Raw genomic sequence first — 21612 nt, forward strand, 5'->3', positions numbered from 1 at the left:
CCGTTTATATATATATATACAGTATATATATATATATATATATATATATATATATGTATTAAAACACAGTACATATATGTATTAAAACATTATATATATATATATATATATATATATATATATATATATATATATATATATATATATATATATATATATATATACACACAATGTTTTAATACATGTTTTTCAAACATATTGCCCCGAGAATCAAATCGTTTCCGATCTTAGGAGAGGTCATTTTTGGCCGAGATTCAGACTCTTTTTCGTAATCCGATCAAGAATCAAAACTACTCTGGAAGGAGGAGAAGAGTCGGAAAACTCCGTTTCCGACAGTCTGAGGACTGTGATGCAGATAAAGGCGGTACCTCATTAGCATGACTCCAGTACTAGAATCAAAAGGTTTGGTGCGGTCGGAGCCAGTGTTTGGTGCGGTCCGAGCGAGTGTTTTCTGTTCAAAATGCTTCCGCCTGTTTGAAAGTGTCCTATATGAGATGGAACCTAATTCAAACAACCAAGTACAATAAAGAGAAATGAAGTTGGTGCTGTGATCGATGTGTGACTATACCAATGGAGATGTAGCCTTTACACCTTCACTGTAAGAACAAACACGTCGTTAAGTGCGCGTGCACAGTAAATATGGTGTTTTAAATTAATAATACTAAGTATCAAAATAAAGCAGTGTGGAGTAGTGATTAGGGCTCTGGACTCTTGACCGGAGGGTCGTGGGTTCAATCCCAGGTGAGGGACACTGCTGCTGTACCCTTGAGCAAGGTACTTTACCTAGATTGCTCCAGTAAAAACCCAACTGTATAAATGGGTAATTGCATGTAAAATAATGTGTAAAAAATAATGTAATTGTATTTAAAAATAATGTGATATCTAGTAACAAATATAAGTCACCCTGGATAAGGGCGTCTACTAAGAAATAAATAATAATAAATGACAAGTGTTTTGAAATAACAAGGCTCAGAATCAGGACACACAGCTTATATAATGTACAATTAAATCTTTTGGTATCGTTACTGTTTACACTGCAAAAAATAAATAAAAAAATAAATACATAAACTATATATGCACATTGTTATCATTCACATACAACACCCATTTATACACTAATACAGTACCTGACACATACAGACCCATGTTGTAAACCTGCACTCAGGAGAGCGTCCTTTGCATGGTCATGATAAGCTTAATGTAATGGTTAAGTAAACAAATATAGGCTTGGTGTATGTGTTTATAATTGTATTATATTTATTATATACAGGGTCAGAGAGAACGCCTCAAATACTAGCCCTCCAACAGAGGCAAAAAATGACAGGATTTTGCTAGCGTGTTAGTGTGTGTGTGTGTGTGTGTGTGTGTGTGTGTGTGTGTGTGTGTGTGTGTGTGTGTAATAAATCGTGTAAGTAATGCCCCAACACCCCTCACGACCTCTTTCTTTTGAGTTCCAATCAAACCCCAGTGGTAACCAGTGAAGCAGCCCCAGAACTCAACGTTGCTGATAGTCAATAAAGCATGCATATACTGTAAACAAAACAAAAATATTTTATTTACACACTCATAGGAAACAGTAAATCAAACTGCACTACTTCCAATACTAATCAATTATGTTTCATTCATTCACGTCGATTGCACAAAGTTAGCTCCACAATGATTAAAGAAGTGTGATGCAGTTAAATATACTGTATATAGGACTGTATTAAGAACATAAAAAGTCATAGAATGTTATATTATTAACGTGTAAATACCTCCACGAACACTCAGGCCCACCGAGAGGGTGGGGAGGACAGACATTTCCCCGGGGCCCAACGCCTCGAAGGGGGCCCATCGCCACGAAGGGGGGCCCTGATGAAGGGGGAACTTTTTTTTTTAAATATATATATATATATATATATATATATATATATATATATATATATATAAAATATTTTAAAACAACTAGCCCTGCACAAGACCCTTTGCGTTCCCACCACCACATTAAAAAGAAAAACTGCCGTACTGCACACCGAGCCGATGTGCTTCTGTTGTGTAATGACTGTGTATCCAGGCGCTGTCAAACACTTCCTTTCACTCAATGATTTGAACTTTCGCATTTCATATTTTACTACACCAAAAAACTGAAAAAAAGGCATAACAATTTTATGTATTTTTTTTTTAAAGACTTTTAAAAACTTTAAAGAACCCTAAAGTTGCACAATATATATCAACAGTATGAATGATTCTATTATTAAGATCTATAATTTGCTCAAAACAACGTGGTGCAGTAAATTGTTAGAAAAATTGTATCGTGTAAAATAAATAAAGTACTTTCTTCAGCTGGTGGTAAACACAATTAGAGAATGATCGATTATATTGCTTAAAATACAAACATATTTACCAATACAGGCTATTAGTTAAGAGCAGAGATGAGTGGTTTATTTTTGGCACGGGATAAATAAAACAGTCTATAGCAACACCATTAAAATGTAGTTTATGCTAAAAACGTATGATGTTAAGGGGGGGGGGAGAGAGGGAAGGGGTGCTGAGCGGGACATATCAATCCGGCTCTTGGCGGCCCTGTGAACACTTCACGATTACCTCAGACCGCTCTTGAACTCAAGCAGACGTTCAAGAGCTACGTTCATTTTACGATGGCCTTACCATGTTGGTTTGATTCAAGTATATTTTTTGGTAAACGGACCCCCGGGACCCCGAATGTTTGATAGATCTGTCAATCCACACGTTATTAGTTTAATTAGGTAGGTGACGATGAAAATAGGATGCAAAAATCCCTGAAAAAATGTTGTCAATCAACCAGCCAGACCTACATTCATTCAAGAGCGGGTGGTGTGTTGTTTTTGTAACCAGAAATGTATAATATATATTACCATGACATTTTTCATATTCAAAGGGTGCACTACCCTATTAAACAATGTGAAAAATGCTAATGCTGTGTAAGGAGTCCTGCTTTCATAGTTTGTGTGTGGGTTCAGCATGAGTTCTTCTCAGTGTGTCTCCGAGCACAGTAATACACGGCTGTGTCTTCAGCTTTCAGGCTTGTCATGTGTAAGTAGAAATTGGAGCTGTCCTTTGAGGCGGTGAATCTTCCTTGGACGACTGAGGCATAGCTCTTGTCAGTAGGTGAGTAATAGTAAACTATCCACTCTAGTGCTTTTCCAGGAGCCTGTCGAATCCAGTACATATTAGTGCTACTGAGAGTGAACCCACTGACAGCACATTTCAAGTCATGAGAGTCTCCCGGTTTCTTGACTGCCGCGCCGGACTGGGTCAGTACAATACTGGATCGGACATCTGGAAAGGATAATACACATAATAAATGTCCTCATCATTAAAAAACAATAATAATATTAATAAGAAGTAATACAGCATCATCATTTAATAAAATATCTACTGTAAACCCATATTACAAATAAATATGTACTACTAATAATAATTGTAATAGTCATATATTAATAGTAATAATAATCTAGTAATAAAAGCGTAGATCCTGAAACTAGAAGTACAGTACAGTACGTACAAGAAACAGCAGCCAGCAATAGGAGAGCGGATGAAAGCCTCATTGTGCTGAACAGAGACGGAGCCCGAGTGCTGTCTGCGTTTGTGAAATGACTGAGCTTCACTCCTAGTGCTCACTCCACCAGCACAGCAGCACGGCTCGCGGTTAAGTAGGAAGCAGAGGGCTATTGGTTTTGCATAGAAGGCAGGTAGATTGAGCCTTGATAGACACTCTGAAGGTGGAGCACACATATTGCACTTGATGATGCAAAACCACAAACACCAAAATGTGTGTCTCTTGTGTTGTGTTCCTTTGCAGTTCTTAGAAATAACCTCATTCCAAATAACATTGAACTCCCTTTCGTTCTTGCTAACATTTCTGGTCGTGGTTTTGTATGATTGGGGACATATCGGTAATACTAAAGAGCTGTGAAAGGGTAAACGTGAGGTTAACTTTGTACTAAGAAGAAAAATGCCTCTTAAGCCAGTGTTAGTCAAGGGAAGATAATTTGACACTGTGGGTATTTATTTAAACTATTTCAACACATCAATTTGTATTTACAAAAAACTGAACAAACAAATGACTCTAAAGTTGTGAGTGAAGGTTTGATTATTCTACACTGTGTATTATATATTTATTTGGATAAATATGATGAAAACTTTCAATCTGTTTGTGCGTGCGTGTGTGCGTGTGTGTCTGTGTGTGTGTGCGTGCGTGCGTGCGTGTCTCTGTGTGTGTGTGTGTGCGTGTGTGTGTCATTGTGTGTGCCTGTGTGTGTTTGTGTGAATCTACACTGTGAAGACACTTTGTTTGGGGTGAAGCACATCTTTATTTTTTGCATGTCGGTACATTTGGATTTTAAAGATGCTATATAAGAGCCTGCAGAGTGAAGAAACCAGTAATAGCAGTGGATAAGTGGAGATTCAGTTTGTAATTCAGAACAGAAGTCTGAGGTATTCAGGGAAGAGGAAACTAGAGCAAACCAAGTTCTCTCAGGAGCAAATGCACGGAAACCTAGTGTGTTGTATTTAATAAGTTATTCGTTTTATTTTACTTTGAAGTCTCCTCTGACTGGCCATTGGAAATCACCTCTAACCCTTACAAGCCTTTCAGTGTCGACATCACAATCCGGACCTGCGATCTGATGGCAGTGGGTATGAAGTGCTGGCTTCCAGTACGCTGACTGATCACAGTCATTGCTGTGGAAGTTGGTCCAAGTCTCTGCAGGGTTACAAAGGAAACATCTGCACAGTGCTCTGTTATACATCACAGTGCTGCTTCCTGGTTTTATCTAATGTACACACTTGGATACATTTTGTAAGAAAAGTGCAACAATGTAGAACTTTTCATAACTGTCAAAACCAACTCAAGACATATATCACTGTGTGATGGTAATGTGTTTGACCCATGTCTGGATTCCAATCTGCGGGTAATGGAATTCCTCGGAAATCTCGGAATGTTCAGGCTCCCGTGGAATTCTCAGTCTTCCACAGATTCTTCATATTCTGCAGCTACATCCTCATCATAATGATCATGAACAGACTGCTAAAGTGACCTGAAATATAGAACTTAGCTGGTCGGGTCTTGTTTTGTTAAATGAACAGAAGTTTTGTCTCCTTCGAAAAGTAGGATTCAATTAAAGGCTGGAGTTGAGGCTTTGAAAATGTGGCGCAATAAGAAGTCTCATGTGATGTGATGTTTTTGTTTGACAGTTTCTAAAGATTTGCTTGATGTCAATTTGTTTGCATATTTGCCCACATGTTGGACTGTCTCTACCCATGGGTTATTTTAAAATATTTAATGTTTCTTAAAAGAGATGTGTGTATATCTGTACACTAATGTGCAAATATATTAGAACACTCTTTTGCAGCTTTTGATTTGTTGTGCATATGAAATGAAACCATTGAAAATCTTGGAAAATTGTCAAATTAGGCACATTAGTGACTGTCAAATTTAACTGATGACTTTAATAGACCACACATGCAATTTATGTCAAATAATAAGAGAAAAGGAACACATAGCCACAAATGGTAAAATGCAGGAGACTTTTTAGAAGTTGTTGAAGATGCCTATTTGAAAGCATAAAGTGGTCTAACATTTTCACACACCAGTGCCTGTTGTTTCTATATCACTGATTGCTGACCGAAAATTGAAATTCTCACGCAGGTAGGTATATAAAGGATATCCATGAATGTGGAAGGGTACCCGCACGGCGCGAGACTCCGTCCTACACTCTACCATTCCCTCAACTGCGCAGCTTAAAAATATACTTTTGGGGGTCTGCCCAAGGTTTCCCCACTACTGCTCTATTTCTTTTCTTATTTTGTTTTATTTTATTCTGTTTGTGGGTGGTCTCCTTTCGTCTCTCGGTCTGGCCATAAAGCTTCCGATCGCTTGTTTATGTCCTATAGGGGCAGAGCTGAGGGAACAACAGAGCATTATTTATAGGTTCAGCAATCCCCCAAGGCCCGCCACTCAGAGAGAGGGAAAGCCAGCACACCCTTTCCCAACCTCTCCGTGTCATTGCCATGACTGACGGGCGGATCTTACAAGGCTGCTGCCCCCTACCTGCAGCGCCATGCATATGCAGGCAGTCAGTACAGATCTCCCCTGTTACAATGACAAATCTTGGTGTCCTAAAAAATCTACACACCTCTATTTATTATTGAGCTTACACCCAGCTGCGACCCCCAGTATGCAAACACACTGTGCAAACCCACTGTGCAAGCTCACTGTGCAAACCCACTGTGCAAACCCACTGTGCAATCCCACTGTGCAAACCCATTGTGCAATCCCACTGTGCAAATCAACTTCCTATTCAAATACGGTCTGCTGTCTGGCAGAAATCACTCTTGTGCAGCTTGTTTGTCTCTGATACCGCAAATAAATAAAAACAGGAGATATTTTAATAACTATTTAAAACAAATAAGAAAAAGCATACTTGTTCCAATTGACCCCATACAACATTAGCTCAACTGTATTTGGGTACATGAAGCTTGCACTGAAGGAAACCAAATGTGCATATGTCACAATTGTGACAGTGAACCAGACATTATTCTATTTTATAACAGATTACATGTATGTACACATATGCATTTTTAAAAATAGATGTGCCACCTAATTATTCTTTTTGTACAATTTAATAACACAATAATTTGTTTTTATTCCAGCAATACATTTTTAGCAAAACTTCAATTACTTACCTCATCGTTTAATGAATTAAGTAATGAATTAATAGCTAATGAACCAAAAACTCCTGAAAGTTACCAATTAATTCTGACATAAAAACTATGACTTCAAGCAGATACATTCTTTAGCAAGTGCCTTCACTATTGTTGATTACCGTTGACTTACATTTCCAGGTAAATAAACTATTATTGAAGTTCTGGATGCATGTATTCATTACCCTGTTTTCTGTAATCCTTTTCAAATCCTTCACATTCTATTTATGCTTTCAATGTTTTATACCAGTGGTTCAGTGCTGCAAGCTAATCCCTGTATAGGTTTTTGTCTTTGTGTGTATCACAGTGCCGCTGCTACCAGTGTAGCCACAGTGATTAACAGACGAGCAAAAACCTGAGTGCAGAAGACTGACTGATAAGCTAATGCACTGAAACCAACCTGCAACAGAGTTTACAATTGCGCTAATACACCTTTCTATTCAATTTTTTTTTCATATTATTATTATTTTACTGTAACATACCACAAATGTTCTGAACTCCTCTACAGTCACATAATACTTGTCAGAAACCAACTTCTGCTACAGTTTGCAGTCACATATTATATATATTTGTATTTATATTCATATTTTTCTAGAAATTTATCAAAAACAAAGAATTTTAGGAAAAATCTTTTGTAGCAAAAGTTTTGCTTTTGTGGATGAGAAAAAAGTTGCAATAAATAGATGTTTACAATTATTTATTTCAGCAATTTCTTTTGCAAAACTCCATAAATGCTAATTCAAAAGTATTCATACCCTTTGATACTATGATAGTATTGTCTACAAGGTGCTAGAAATTTCAATATGATAACGCAGAACCTTCTAGAAAATGCTGGATTGTAGGTGAACATTCTTAGAGAGTATAAAAGGGTTAGTTCTGGTCACAGGTTTTGTGGAGTGATGAAACAAAAATCGAGCTATTTGGTCACGTTGATAGTTGTTATGTTTGGAGAAAGTCTGGTGAGGCGTACAAAGAAAAGAACACCATACCTACTGTCAAGCATGGAGGTGGTAATATCCTTCTATGAGGCTGTTTTTCCTCTAATTGCACAGGAAATATAGTTCCAATACATGGTAAAATGGATTCCATAGCATACCAAAACATATTAGCCAATCATCTGAAACCCTCCGCTACAAAACGTGGTTTAATAAAATCGAAGTGGACTCTCCAACACAGCAACGATCCAAATCACACATCAAAATCTACTTCAGAATGGTTAAAGAAGAATAAAATCAAGGTTCTGGAATGACCTAGTCAAAGTCCCGATCTAAATCCGATTGAGAATCTTTGGTATGAGTTGAGGAAGGCTGTGCACAAGAGAAGTCCTCGGAATATGAATGAATTGGAACAATTATGCTTTGAAGAATGGTCAAAAGTCACCAAAGAATCATGCCAAAAGCTCATTGACAAATATCCTAATCGTTTAAAAGAGGTTATTATTGCTGCCTCAAATAGCTATTAATTTAATTTTCCTTGTCAGGGTATGAACACTTTTGAATTAGCATTTTTAGAGTTTTGCCAAAAAATTCCTGAAATAAATAATTGTAGACATCTATTTCTTGTAACTTTTTTTCTCTTCCATAAAAGCAGAACTTCTGCTACAAAATAAATTTTTCTAAAATACTTTTTCGAGAAATTTCTAGAGGTTATACTTTTCCATTGGTGTATATAAACTGTTGACTACAACTGTATATATACACATAACTTTGTCAAAGCAGTGTGTTTGAAAACAAACAGTGGAGGTACTTCTATGCTTTTGATGCCATGGCAGCCACACTTACTGATTTCTATTTAAATCTATGAATGTGTTTGTAATGTAATTTATTACATAGTTACTACTAATCCTTTCTAGTTAACCCTTCAGACATCATGTATTGAGTCTCTCCATTTATTTTCTGTTATTCTTCTGTATTGTACATTATCTAATTTGATTTCTTCTAAAACTATAAATTGTAGGTCATTCGTGTTGTGTTCATTTTCTGAACTGTTGGTTTAGTTACTTTTGTATTGCTTATGTTTGATAGGTGATTCTGTAAATGTTGTGCCTGTCTCTCTTACTTATTTTATTTCGTTACATTATTTGCATAATAAATATACCATAAACAAGGTTACTAGTTTTGCATGACAAAGGTATGTTAAAAATACACAAATGTTTGGAACAAAAACGTATATATGGGGATCTGAATTCACTTGATTGATTACCGTGCCACTATATGTTTCAATAGAGGAGTTTGTGTCCAGTCACCTATTTCCCTTCTCTCACTGTGACTCCCGTGCACAGTAATACACCCCCGTGTCCTCAACTCTCAGGCTGTTCATTTGTAGGAAGCAGGTGCTACTGGGGATGTCGGCAGAAGCAGTGAAGCGTCCTTGAATGGCTGGGGAATGGTGGTTAGAGAAGGATTCAGTTCGGTAGGAGGCCAGCCATTCGAACCCTTTCCCCAGAGGTTGCTTGCGGATCCAGTGCTCATGATGTTCATCGATTGCATAACCAGAAATCTTGCAGGACAACCGGACTGACTCTCCAGGCTTTTTAAGGACCGAATCAGACTGGGTCAGAGTAATACTGGACTCTACTTCTAGTGCTAGAACTGAGAAAGAAAGAGAAGTACAGGTTTGTTATTCGAGCACACAAATATAAGAAGTGTTGGTGTCTTTGGCATAATTTCCGTAAATCCTGTTTTATGAAATGCGGTATTCCAATTCAGCCAGGAAAAGGATTTTCGATTCAATGTAAAATATAATTAGCGTTTAGCCAAATGCATAAAACATGGTTTACAGAATGTCTTTAACACCAGAAGTATTTTGGAAGCGCAGTCCAATTTTGATTTAGAAGTGCAGTATTTACCGGAAAATCCGCAAAGCATGAAAGCAATTCTTGCGTGGCAGTCCATGTTGCAGATGTACGGCCTGTCCCTGTGTCGCTTCACTCTGAACACGTTGCTGGATTCCTGTCGGCAGACTCAGTAAATATCTGCTTGGACAGGAAGTAGGAGTGTGTGTTTGCATGAAGCCTTGCATATATAAAAAAAGAAACTTGCTTCTTCATTGTAAGTGGGGTTTCAGTAGAACTGATCATCTGGTGTAAAAGTACAATTAATTAGATTCTAATTTAACAGAGTCCCGTTGTCCTGGTCTATGTACTTATAGAATTGGTTATGGTTAATATGTCAAGTCCTTTGAATTTCCAATCATATCCCCCTTAATTCCGCTGTTTCAGGCTAGATTCCGTTCTTTCAGTCTGTCTTTGTAGCTCAGTCCTTTAAGCCCAGCTGGGATTAGTCTGGTTGCTTCTTTGGACTCTCTCCAGGGCCATAATGTCCCTTTGGTGCTGAGGTGACCAGAACTGGACGCTGTGTAAAGACACCATAACCTTCCATTGTGTGCCATTTAAATGGACACACTGCCATCTAGTGCCACAGAGTGAGAACTGCAGTATTGACAATGTCGGCCCAGGGGACTTTTTCGACCTAAAAAAAGAAACAAGGACCAGGGGTCACAAATGGAGATTAGATAAAGGGGCATTCAGAACAGAAAATAGGAGGCACTTTTTTCCACAGAGAATTGTGAGGGTCTGGAACCAACTAATGTTTGTTTAAGCTGACACCCTGGGATCCTTCAAGAAGTTGCTTGATGAGATTCTGGGATCAATAAGCTACTAACAACCAAACGAGCAAGATGGGCCAAATGGCCTCCTCTCATTTGTAAACTTTCTTATGTTCTTATGTAATGTTCTGCTTTTGTGGAAATCTGTCCTAGTTAAAGAAAGGTGCTGCAGTGCCCTCTAGTGGTTCTTCCTATTGTAATACAGTCACAGAGACTCCCTCTAATAAGTACTGGGACACATGATGAAATGCAGAACTGGTTTGCTGTTCCCCAATCGACCCCTCGGTCTGGTTCCAGTCTTCATTTCAGGCTTCATTTCATAAACTGCACATGGGGTGTCATCCTCTTTACTGTACTGAGGGAGCTGGGTAGAACTCTCGGTAACACTTTCCATGAAGTGTCTCTAGTTACTGTGTATTTACAGAGTAGTTACTTAATAAACACATTTGTACTTACATGTAATTACAATGTTATTATGCATACCGTAAAACTTCAAATAATTGCCGGGTCTGAAGTAATCATCTGTCTCCAATACGCGCCGGGTCTGCAGGCAAATACTGTAAATAAACGGGGGTCTCTATTAAACGCCGGGTCTCTGTCATTGCATTGAAGATGAGGAAGATAAGGAGGAGCCAGAACATAAAGGACAGTGAAGAAAGTGACTCTCAGGATTAATAAATAATAATAATACAAAAAGTCATTTAAGGTAGGCCTACATGTAATGCAAAAATGTTGATAATTTTAAGCACTCCGCTCCTCCTCTTTTGACAGCCTTCATCAAGAAAGTTGTTATGGAAATCCACGCCTTACAAAAAAAGACTATTCTATAGTCCATTCATTTTAATTTTGTACATGGTCTTGTTGTACTGGTGCTAAAATATACACTACCTTTTTTCTTTCCATATTTACCCGAAACCTCACTTAATATAATTTTAGGAAATGACATGTGGTTTTTAAAACCTTGAAATATACCTTCGCTTCTATGCCTCGATCCCACATATCCCACAATTCTTTATGACGTCCTGTCCCTGCCTATTGCCTGAATGCCGCAGAGCAAGCAGGAGCGGCACGTTCAAATTTCAAACTACACAGACAGACACGGAGCATTTAGCTTATTTGTTTTTAAGTTACTAACTGTCTCCTTTGAACCGAATACCATTTTGTTTTTAGACATATTTTTAATTTCATCACAGACGTGCTCTGAATGCAAGTACAGTGCTGACATGTCATTTCCTGAAAATATATTAAGCACTGGTAGTAGTACATACTATGCCCCGTCTGTACAGGGAAGATTCACTATCTCCAGAGACAATTCCAACAGCATGTTCTATTTACAAATGAACAGCCTGAAGACTGAAGACACTGCCGTGTATTACTGTGTTTGAGACCCACAGTGATGCACTCAAACTAAGCAGCCGTACAAAATCCCCTCTCTTCAGGACTGCAGCACTGATCACTCACAGGTTCTGTTTTCTTTTTCATGGTTGAGTTGTGGTAGATCAACCATGAGATTCAGACTGTCTGTTAGAACACCATACCACACTTTCTACAGGAAAATACAAACTGTAAAAGCGGCCATGCTGAGATTTTTACACACACATCCCCCCCCCCCCTCCCTCCCTCCCCACCACCAGGTGTAATTTAGAACTTTATTCATTACACAAAACATCTCGGCTAAAAGCTCAAACACTTTTTCATGGTCCTCCCTACTGAGAATCCCAGCTGCTGCTGGGGAGTAATCAGGTTTGGTTTATTTGCCAATACTTGGTGGAGGGAAGTATTAAAATAGGTAGAGCCTTGTGGCAAAGTGGTTGGTGATTATGTACAGGTCCAGAGGTGATGCAGTGCAGGAATAAACAGACAGAGATTTGTAATCCGGTATGGAAAAATATCTGTTTTATTTTAGTTATAATCCAGGTCTGGTGACCAAATAATAAACTCTGGTTATACACAGTGAACAGTAACAGGGATTGCAGCCCTAAACAATAAACACAGTATCTCTCCCACAATATACAACCACAGTCACCAGTCCTGGGTGCATGCTGTAGTGCTCGTGGTGGGTGATACAGTTTAAAGAGTGACAAATAGTGCAGTGCTGTTCCGGGTTCAGTGCTGGCCCTTAGCTACAGCTCCGGAACGTGTTAGCTGTCTATAAACACACAAGTAACAATTATAGACAAGACAAACAAACAAACACTCACGATACTCTTAATACACAGTGCACGGGTCCTTCCGGGTCTATTTTGAAACCAAAAGCGAAGGAAAATATTTACAATTCTCCGGCCCCTTTTATGCGATTATGCATGACCCCTTGGTAAATGATTGCAGCTGATTCTATTGCCTGCAGCTGCTACCTCGTTTTACCTTCCAGGTCAATACATTCCCACACTGGAGTCTCGTCTTTTTCCAGGCTGACTGACTTCCCGACCCAGGGAATGAACTGTCAGGACAACCTGTCCAAAGCCTTTCCCTTTCACTACTTAGTACCCTCACAGGTCGACAGGGAGATTTACAACCAGAACTCATTATATTTCTGTCACATATCCCACCGGTCAGAATGGAGCTGAAGGAACACTCGGCTGAATCTATCTTTCCCATTACTCCCCCCTCCAGGGAAAAATAATCCACTTTTTGATGGTCTTTCCCCGCACGGTGTACCATATGGTACATGAAGGGCTGCAACGCCAGATACCACCGAGTTATCCAGGCATTGCTGTCCTTCATTGTGCTTAACCACTTGAGTGGGGCGTGGTCTGTGACAAGATCAAATGAGTGTCCCAGCAGGGAGTATCGTAAAGAGTGAGTAGCCCATTTAATGGCCAAACACTCCTTTTCGACTACGGAGTAGTTGCGCTCCCGAGGTAGAATCTTTTTATTCAGATACAGTATCGGGTGTTCTACTCCATCTACCTTTTGAGACAAGACAGCACACAAACCCACATCTGAGGCGTCGGTGTGGAGGATGAATCTTTTGGTGAAATCTGGTGTGATAAGAGTGGGGGCCTGGCAAAGTCTATGCTTAATAGTATCAAACGCCCCCTGACACTCAGCTGACCACTTAATTAAATCTGGAGCACTCTTTTTGGTGAGGTCAACTAAAGGGTTAACCACTGTAGCATACTCGGGGATAAAGCGGCGGTAATAACCGGCTTCACGTTCATTACGGCGATCGGGCTGTCTAATTTCATAATTCACCTTTCCTATAGCCCGTATCACTTCATATTGCCCCTGCCATTTAGCACATAACTTGGATTCTGAGGAGGGAAGCAGCAGCATTACCTTGTCTCCTGGTCGAAAGCTTCGAATTAGTGCATTTTTGTCATAATGCTGCTGCTGTCGGTGCTGAGCCGATCTGAGGTTGTCCTGGGCCAAACGACCGACCAAATCTAGGCAATCTCTTAGTAGGAGCACATGCTTCACTACATTTTTGGAGGAGCCTTTGTGCTCTTCCCACCCCTCTCTCAACAGATCGAGGATGCTGCGAGGCTGTCGGCCGTACAAGAGCTCGAAGGGGGAGAACCCTGTCGAACTCTGCGGCACCTCTCTCACTGCAACAAGGAGGTAGGGAAGGAGCGATGCCCAATGCTTTTGCTCTTGCGTTACAAACCGTCTCAGCATCGACTTCAAGGTCTGATTAAAACGTTCCATCAAACCGTCCGTCTGTGGATGATAAACAGACGTTCTGATGGGACGTATTTTTAATATTTTATATACCTGCTGTAACGTTTTAGACAGAAAGTTGGTTCCATGATCAGTCAAGATCTCTTTGGGGATCCCTACTCTAGCCATAATCTGTACTAACTCGGTGGCTATTGCAGCAGCACTAGTAGACCTCAATGGAACTGCATCTGGATATCGTGTTGCATAATCTACCACTACTAATATATGTGTATACCCGGAGTCAGAAGGTAGCAAAGGGCCCACTATGTCCATTGCAATGCATTCAAAAGGAGTGGAAATAATCGGCAGTGGAACCAAAGGGGCGGGGCGCTCTCGACCCGGCGCTACTCGCTGGCAGTCTGGGCATATGGCTACATATTTCGACACATCAGTATGAAGACCTACCCAATAGAATCGAGCCAATATCCGCTCCCTTGTCTTTTCTTCTGCCACGTTTACGTGTGCGGCCGAGACTGCCATTATTTGCATTAGTTCTTTAAATTTGGGCCAGTCTCGGCCCAGAATAACTGCGTGTGGCAACCTTCCTGCCACCCCTACTACCAGGTGACGTTTTATCGGTCTTACCGATAAATATACTTTTAGTGTGGGGTATGCCGCCGTGTCTCCATGGATACAGGGGATGGCCACCTGACCTCGTGGCCGCCACGACACACCGCCAAAGAGAGCTGTTCTAATCAAGGTTTGCTCACATCCCGTGTCCACTAATGCGTGGGTTTTCACATTGCCTAAAACCACATCAATCATACAAGGCCCCTCCTGACCGTTTTCCCCACGCTTACCCATCTCAGGTGCCCAATTACATGCGGCTACGTCACACTCCATGGCAGCGGGGCATGACCTGGCCAGATGTCCCTGTTGGTTGCACCTAAAACAAGTCGGGGGGACAGAGGGAACAGTGGTTAAGTGTCTATCCCGCTGCTGGTATGGCAACGGGGCAGGGGCAGCACCTCTACCCCAGCTGGGGGCCAACCTTGGTCTCCATGGAGGGGAGGCAAGGTGGCCCATTGGGGTCAGCGGTCTCGGAGGTCTGGGCCCCGGGACTGATGGTGGTGGTGGTGTTGGAGGAGAGAGAGGTGAGGGTCGGCTGTTCCGAAGGGCAGGAGCCGACAGTATCCCGGTCCGGGCAGAAACTAGAGAGTCCTCGTAGTCCTCGGCCAGTTTCACAGCGCCCTCCAGGGTGTCGGGGTTGTGGCGCCGTATCCAAGCCTGGGTATCGGCGCCGACCACATGGCAGAACTGCTCCACCACTATTGTTTCCCCCATTTGCACATTGGTTTTGGTCTTGGGGGTCAGCCAGTGCACCATGTGGTCACATAACCGCTCGGCAACCACCCTGGGGCGTGTCTCCGGGGATCTTCGGTACTCCCTAAACCGAACTCGGTGGGTCTCTGCCGTTATGTTGAGGCGGCGGAGAATGGCCTGTTTGACCAGGTTGTAGCTGGCGGCGTTGAGGTCGCTCATGGCCTGGTAGGCTGCCTGAGCCTCCTCGATCAGACAGGGTCCCAGCTGGCTTGCCCAGAACTCCCGCAGCCATGATGCGGTGGAAGCCATCCTTTCAGACGCCACCAAGTACGCCTCCGGGTCGTCCTCCGCCGACATCTTCATCGCCCGAGCCTTCGGTGCCGACATCGCTGGTGCTGCGGTAGGGACTGGCACTGTGGACAATGCCAGCCCTACCCGTTCAATGAGCGCGGTGTAGCGCTCCTCTCTCCTTCTCTCCTCTGTGTCCCGTCTGCTCTCCAGTGCCTCCAGCAGCTCCGCTAGCGCGTTGCGATCCATCCCGTGTCTGACACCACAGGGTGGCAAAATGGTATGTGGTAGCAGGTGTATAGCAGGTGCAGTGCGGATACAGTAATTCCAAGAACACACAGACAACAAAGTACAGGTGAAAATGATTGATTTAATGGTGTATAATCCAATGGTCTGATGACCCGCCAGTAAATAATAAAGAGCTGGCAATACACAACAATGTGTATTGCACAGTAATAAAACGAAGGGTTGCAGTCCCGCAAATAATAGACACGGTACAAAACACACACAATTAGACACATGCGATCACTGTTCCAAAGTGAGAGCTCTCAGTGCTTGTGGTGAAGTACAATATAATACATACTATTAGTGAAACAAGTGCTGATAACAATGTTTATTCGTGACGGTAGTGCAGTGGTGATCCGGTTTCGTGCTGGCCCTTGGCGACAGCTCCGGATCTGTGTTTAGCCATCTAGTGATAACAAACACAGACAATTACTAAAGAGACAAACAAACAAAACACTCACAAACTCTTTTCTTTATTTATTTTGGGCAATCTCCCGGTCCTTCCAGTTTCCTCGTAGCAAAACCCAAGCAAAGGAAAAGACTTACAATTCTCCAGCCCCTTTTATGCGATTATGCATGACCCCTTGGTAAACGATTGCAGCTGATTCTTTTGCCTGCAGCTGTTACCTCGTTTACCTTCCAGGCCAATACATTCTCGCACTGGAGTCTCATCTTTTTCCAGGCTGATTGACTTCCCGACCCAGGGAATTAACTGTCAGGACAACTTGTCCAAAGCCTTTACCTTCCGCTACTTCGTATCCTCACAGGTCGAGAGGAAGATTTCTGTCACAGTGATATTTATAGCAGCATCATAAACTATGCCTCGTCTGTTCAGGGAAGATTCACCATCTCCAGAGACGATTCCAACAGCATGCTGTATTTACAAATGAACAGCCTGAAGACTGAAGACACTGCCGTGTATTACTGTGCTCGAGAGCCACAGTGAGGAAGTGCAATGCAGGACTTGTACAAAAACTACAGCAATATTATAATGTGGATAAAAAGGGTAACTGTGAATGCTAATTAGTATTGTGGCATCTACATGAGCTTGAATAACTCATATCAGACTGTATTAAATGTGATTAACAATAATAGAAGGAAGAGAGTCCTGTAGCACTGATATTTAGTGCTGTGAACCCGACTCCCCCCATGATCCCCTTTACACTCATGGGAAACTTGTAAAGAAATAATACAGAAAGAAACCCAAGCCCAGAGAATCCCAACACAACACTGAGCTATTGCATTGAAACAAAATGAATTGATGAGAAATAAAGAGAAAGAAAGACTGGATGGCACTTTCATTCCAGGGAACATATTCCATAGTATTGAGTGAGAAACCACAGTGGAATGATTCATTATACTGGGATCACTTGGAAATGAATCAAGCATGGCTTTGTGACCACAGTACTGTCCTTGATAATGTACTGTCCTAACATTATTATTATTATTATTATTATTATTATTATTAATAATAATAATAATAATAATAATAATAATAATAATAATAATAATAATAATAATAATAATAATAATTTCTTAGCAGACACCCTTATTCAGGGTGACAAAGCATCACATTCCAAAGCATCACATTCCAAACAGCGTTCCCTCTCAGCTTTGTAGATGCTGAGGAACTTGCTGTTTCGACTGAGAAAGGGGAAATTATCAGTGAGAAACGTTCGATCGCATCAGCTGTTTAATCTATTATTTGTGTTGCCTTGCACAATTTTGAAACAATATTCCATGAGAAGTATCTCAACAATTTCACAATTTGCTTTACCTTTAAACATATACAAGTCATTTCTTCTGCCTGTGATTCTCAATCACCCTCTGATTATGTCTAATAAATATTTTGATGCAGAATATATTTCCCTTCATGAAGCCTGTGTGAGGTCCTCTCATAACTGCATCATAGATATAGACTGTGTGCTTAACTGGTGGTCTGAACAGCATTGCTTTATGTTGTATAAAACACTGGCACCTGCACTGCCTTCAACCCTCTCGAGAATCTTAACCTGAATTTCTGACTGAAAAGCACAGAAATAAAACCAAACCACACTAGTGCACTCAACAGTGTAATAGATCAGCTCAAATCTATTTCAATTGGATATATCATTACATAGTTGGATTTATTATTAGATCACACTTAAATAAGAACACAGGCTGTGTTACAGAACTATGATCAATAACTGAAGCCCATGATAACCCCACACAGACTGACCATTATTAGATATTACTAGTGTTTCAGTTTCCACACGATCGCTTTAAAAGTTTGGCCTAACTGCAATATCAGAATGATCCATCTCGTATTAAGGACTCCGGTTTGTCAGAAGCTACATTACGATCCTTTAAGAGTTCTGTATTGGACAGTAGCTGCTGCCACATCAATTCTTAATACAGTATATATTTTACAATAGATAACGTAGGGCAGGGAGTGCGAGTTAAATGTAAATTAACTTGTGACAGATATTTTATGAAAAGCAGGGGCTGCTTCTCTGTTGCTATGGCTGTGCTTTCGTCTCAAATCAAAGTACGGAACTTCCACTCTCGCAAAGCATTCACAATGTCTGACTCAAGCGGTTCATTTAGCGCATCCACACACTGTCAGGCGTAGTTTTCTTGTGTGATCGGCACCCATTGATACCTCATACCTTTCAGTCAGCAAACACATCATACAAATAAACGCTTTCCTACATGTGCGGATGTGCGGCTTCAGAGATGCGGCACAGTGTGAAAATAAACCAGTCGAAATGTGAACACCATTTAACGTAATAATAATAATAATAATAATAATAATAATAATAATAATAATAATAATAATAATAATAATAATAACGCAGAGAGAGATATTCTCACTGACAGAAGCATTTGTTTTGTTCGTTGTGGAATGATAACTTTAAAAGTCTTGGATCAGACCGCATCCAGAAAAGCGTCCCAGAGCGCACTTTGCAGGTTGTTTCCTTGTGTGCTTGGTGTTTAACTCGGTAGAAGGAGCGATATTTGTGGAAGGAGGGTGGGCAGATGTTTTCTCAACACATTCTTGGTTAGCAACAGCAGGTGCAGCATCGCTAGTATTTTCACTACAATCCTGTGATGATGTTCCCCTGCACGTTACGTTCATGTAAACTCAGATCCAGGGCTGCCAGATTTCTGACCAAATCAAGCGCAACCCATGCTAGAGTACGGGCGCTGATGCAAATTCCAACCCGAGACTCTCAAAAAACAAGCCCAATCCTTATTATAAGCGGACTTGGCAACTCTGCTCAGAGCTTATAGGCCGACCTACGCGGCTGGCAGCGAGCTCTGAACTAATGTGACGTATATTTTTAAGGCTGGAAATCAGCGAATCAGCTGCACGATTCGACAGACGCAAATATTCTCATATTAACGCTTTGCAAGAATGCTCTCAAATGAGATGTTTACCTCGATTTTGGAGTCTCGATTGAGGTGGATATTTATCATAATAACTTCTGAAAGTTAGTAAACTGAGTGCGAAGGCTGTTGCCAGTTATTGTGAAAAATGCGCGCATTGTAGCCTCACAGGGAACGCTGAACAGCATCCGTTATAAGTGGAGTGCACCTGTATAAACAAGCTGCTTTAAATAATGCAGAGAAACGTATGCAAATGTCCAGGGCTTCACTTCCTATTTAACTCTGCTGCAGTGCAGATAGGAGCAGGAGGAGAGGTAGCCTGTCTGCTGGTTACAACACTTTCTTCTTTCAATAACCACAATACTGCAGTACAATGGGGATTTTAACAGCTCTCTGTATAATAATGACAGCTCTATCAAGTAAGTATCTGACACTTGTGGAAATTAGCCTGCATTGATTCTGTATATTACTTGATGTTTTAGCAGTAGTTACTGTACGTTGTTTGCTTTTTTCCTCAAGGTGTCCGGTCTGATGTAGTGTTGACTGAGTCCGGACCAGCAGTTATAAAGCCTGGAGAGTCCCATAAACTGTCCTGTAAAGCCTCTGGATTCACGTTCAGCAGCGACTACATGAGCTGGGTTCGACAAGCTCCTGGAAAGGGTCTGGAATGGGTGGCTTGGATTAACACAGGTGGTGGTAGTACATGCTATGCCCCGTCTGTCCAGGGAAGATTCACCATCTCCAGAGACGATTCCAACAGCATGCTGTATTTACAAATGAACAGCCTGAAGACTGAAGACACTGCCGTGTATTACTGTGCTACTGCACAGTGAGTTAGTTCAATGCTCTGCTCGTACTGAAACTCTACCCACAGTGGACTGCTCTACAGCACACTGCAGGACTGCAGCACTGATCACTCACAGGTTCTGCTTTCTTTTTCATGGTTGAGTTGTGGTAGATCAACCATGAGATTCAGACTGTCTGTCTGTTAGAACACCAGACCACACTTTCTACAGGAAAATACAAACTGTAAAAGCGGCCTTGTTACACCCCCCTCCCCCTCCCTCCCCACCACCAGGTGTAATTTAGAACTTTATTCATTACACAAAACATCTCGGCTAAAAGCTCAAACACTTTTTCATGGTCCTCCCTACTGCACTGGCACCACATTGATGGACAATTCTCTGTTCAGGGATGCTGAGATACTGAGTTGTCAAGGAGTCTGATCTTCTATATTTTAGCAGCTAAAAAAAATACAATTTGCTAAGCAGGGGCAGGGCTTGTTTGTCTTGTTTTAAGCTCTTTCAGTCAATACAAAGCTCAAGTAACTCTCGTATTAGTTTGCTCAGGATTTCCAGAGACTGCTCCTCCACCCTGGTGTAGCTGCAAATGAACAGCCTGCAATCTGAAGACTGCTGTACCAGTGCATTGTCTCTTTCCTTCTCATTGTGTGCTATTGCTTTACATGCAGCAGTTCTCATTTCTTGACACTAGATGGCAGTGTCTCCAAACAGAATGGCAGCACTGTAACTATAAAGATCTGACACATGTGCATTACTGAGCTTCACAGGAACAGGGAGATCAGTCTGCTGTTCTGCCTGCAAAACACAGTCACACTTCACCACCTCAGCAGCTTCATAGGACACAGAGAAGTCAAGAAGCATTTAGGGTTTATTGGAAACAGTTTACGGCTGGATATTGTTAAAAATACAGCAAACAAAAAACCCAACTATCTCCCCCTCTCTTTCTTCTTTCTCTCTATTTTCTTTCTCCAAAACATGATCATAATGTTTGTGTTTAAAATGCCACTGATCAACACTGTTCCAAGGTTGTGGATTTCCCCAGCCCCTCTATCATAGTCGAGGGATTCCACTGTGCAGTGTTTCTGGGAGTCAGCAATATAAACAAGCTGCTTTAAATAATGCAGAGAAACGTATGCAAATGTCCAGGGCTTCACTTCCTATTTAACTCTGCTGCAGTGCAGATAGGAGCAGGAGGAGAGGTAGCCTGTCTGCTGGTTACAATACTTTCTTCTTTCAATAACCACAATACTGCAGTACAATGGGGATTTTAACAGCTCTCTGTATAATAATGAGAGCTCTATCAAGTAAGTATCTGACACTTGTGGAAATTAGCCTGCATTGATTCTGTATATAGTTATTGTACGTTGTTTGCTTTTTTCCTCAAGGTGTCCGGTCTGATGTAGTGTTGACTGAGTCCGGACCAGCAGTTATAAAGCCTGGAGAGTCCCATAAACTGTCCTGTAAAGCCTCTGGATTCACATTCAGCAGCGACTACATGGGCTAGGTTCGACAAGCTCCTGGAAAGGGTCTGGAATGGGTGGCTTGGATTAACACAGGTGGTGGTAGTACATGCTATGCCCCGTCTGTCCAGGGAAGATTCACCATCTCCAGAGAC

At 41.2% G+C, this 21612-nt stretch overlaps 1 protein-coding gene and 1 gene segment (V, D, J or C); both read right to left on the bottom strand.

Moving 5' to 3' along the window:
- Positions 1-1930: 1930 nt before the first annotated feature.
- Positions 1931-3630, bottom strand: LOC131723274 (Ig heavy chain V region 3-like). The segment is given in 2 exon segments: positions 1931-3297; positions 3524-3630. Coding segments are annotated over 2 exon segments (366 nt in total).
- A 2600-nt stretch (positions 3631-6230) lies between these two features.
- LOC117398065 (uncharacterized) lies at positions 6231-15561 on the bottom strand. Its single transcript, XM_033997056.3, has 4 exons — positions 15388-15561; positions 15142-15291; positions 9572-9674; positions 6231-9314 (listed from the first exon to the last, which is right to left on the bottom strand). Exons 1-4 carry the CDS (start codon positions 15559-15561, stop codon positions 8983-8985), a joined length of 759 nt encoding a protein of 252 aa, XP_033852947.3. The 3' UTR covers positions 6231-8982.
- Positions 15562-21612: the final 6051 nt, after the last annotated feature.

This window comes from Acipenser ruthenus, chromosome 54 (assembly GCF_902713425.1).
Source record: "Acipenser ruthenus chromosome 54, fAciRut3.2 maternal haplotype, whole genome shotgun sequence".
NCBI lineage: Eukaryota > Metazoa > Chordata > Actinopteri > Acipenseriformes > Acipenseridae > Acipenser > Acipenser ruthenus.

Coding starts and splice junctions, on each gene's coding strand:
- LOC117398065 (XM_033997056.3), bottom strand. CDS start 15,561: ATGGCTTCCACCGCATCATGGCTGCGGGAGTTCTGGGCAAGCCAGCTG. Junction 15,292..15,387: donor TAACGGCAGAGACCCACCGA/GTTCGGTTTAGG, acceptor CTGACCCCCAAG/ACCAAAACCAATGTGCAAAT. Junction 9,675..15,141: donor AGGACTACGAGGACTCTCTA/GTTTCTGCCCGG, acceptor GTCTGCCGACAG/GAATCCAGCAACGTGTTCAG.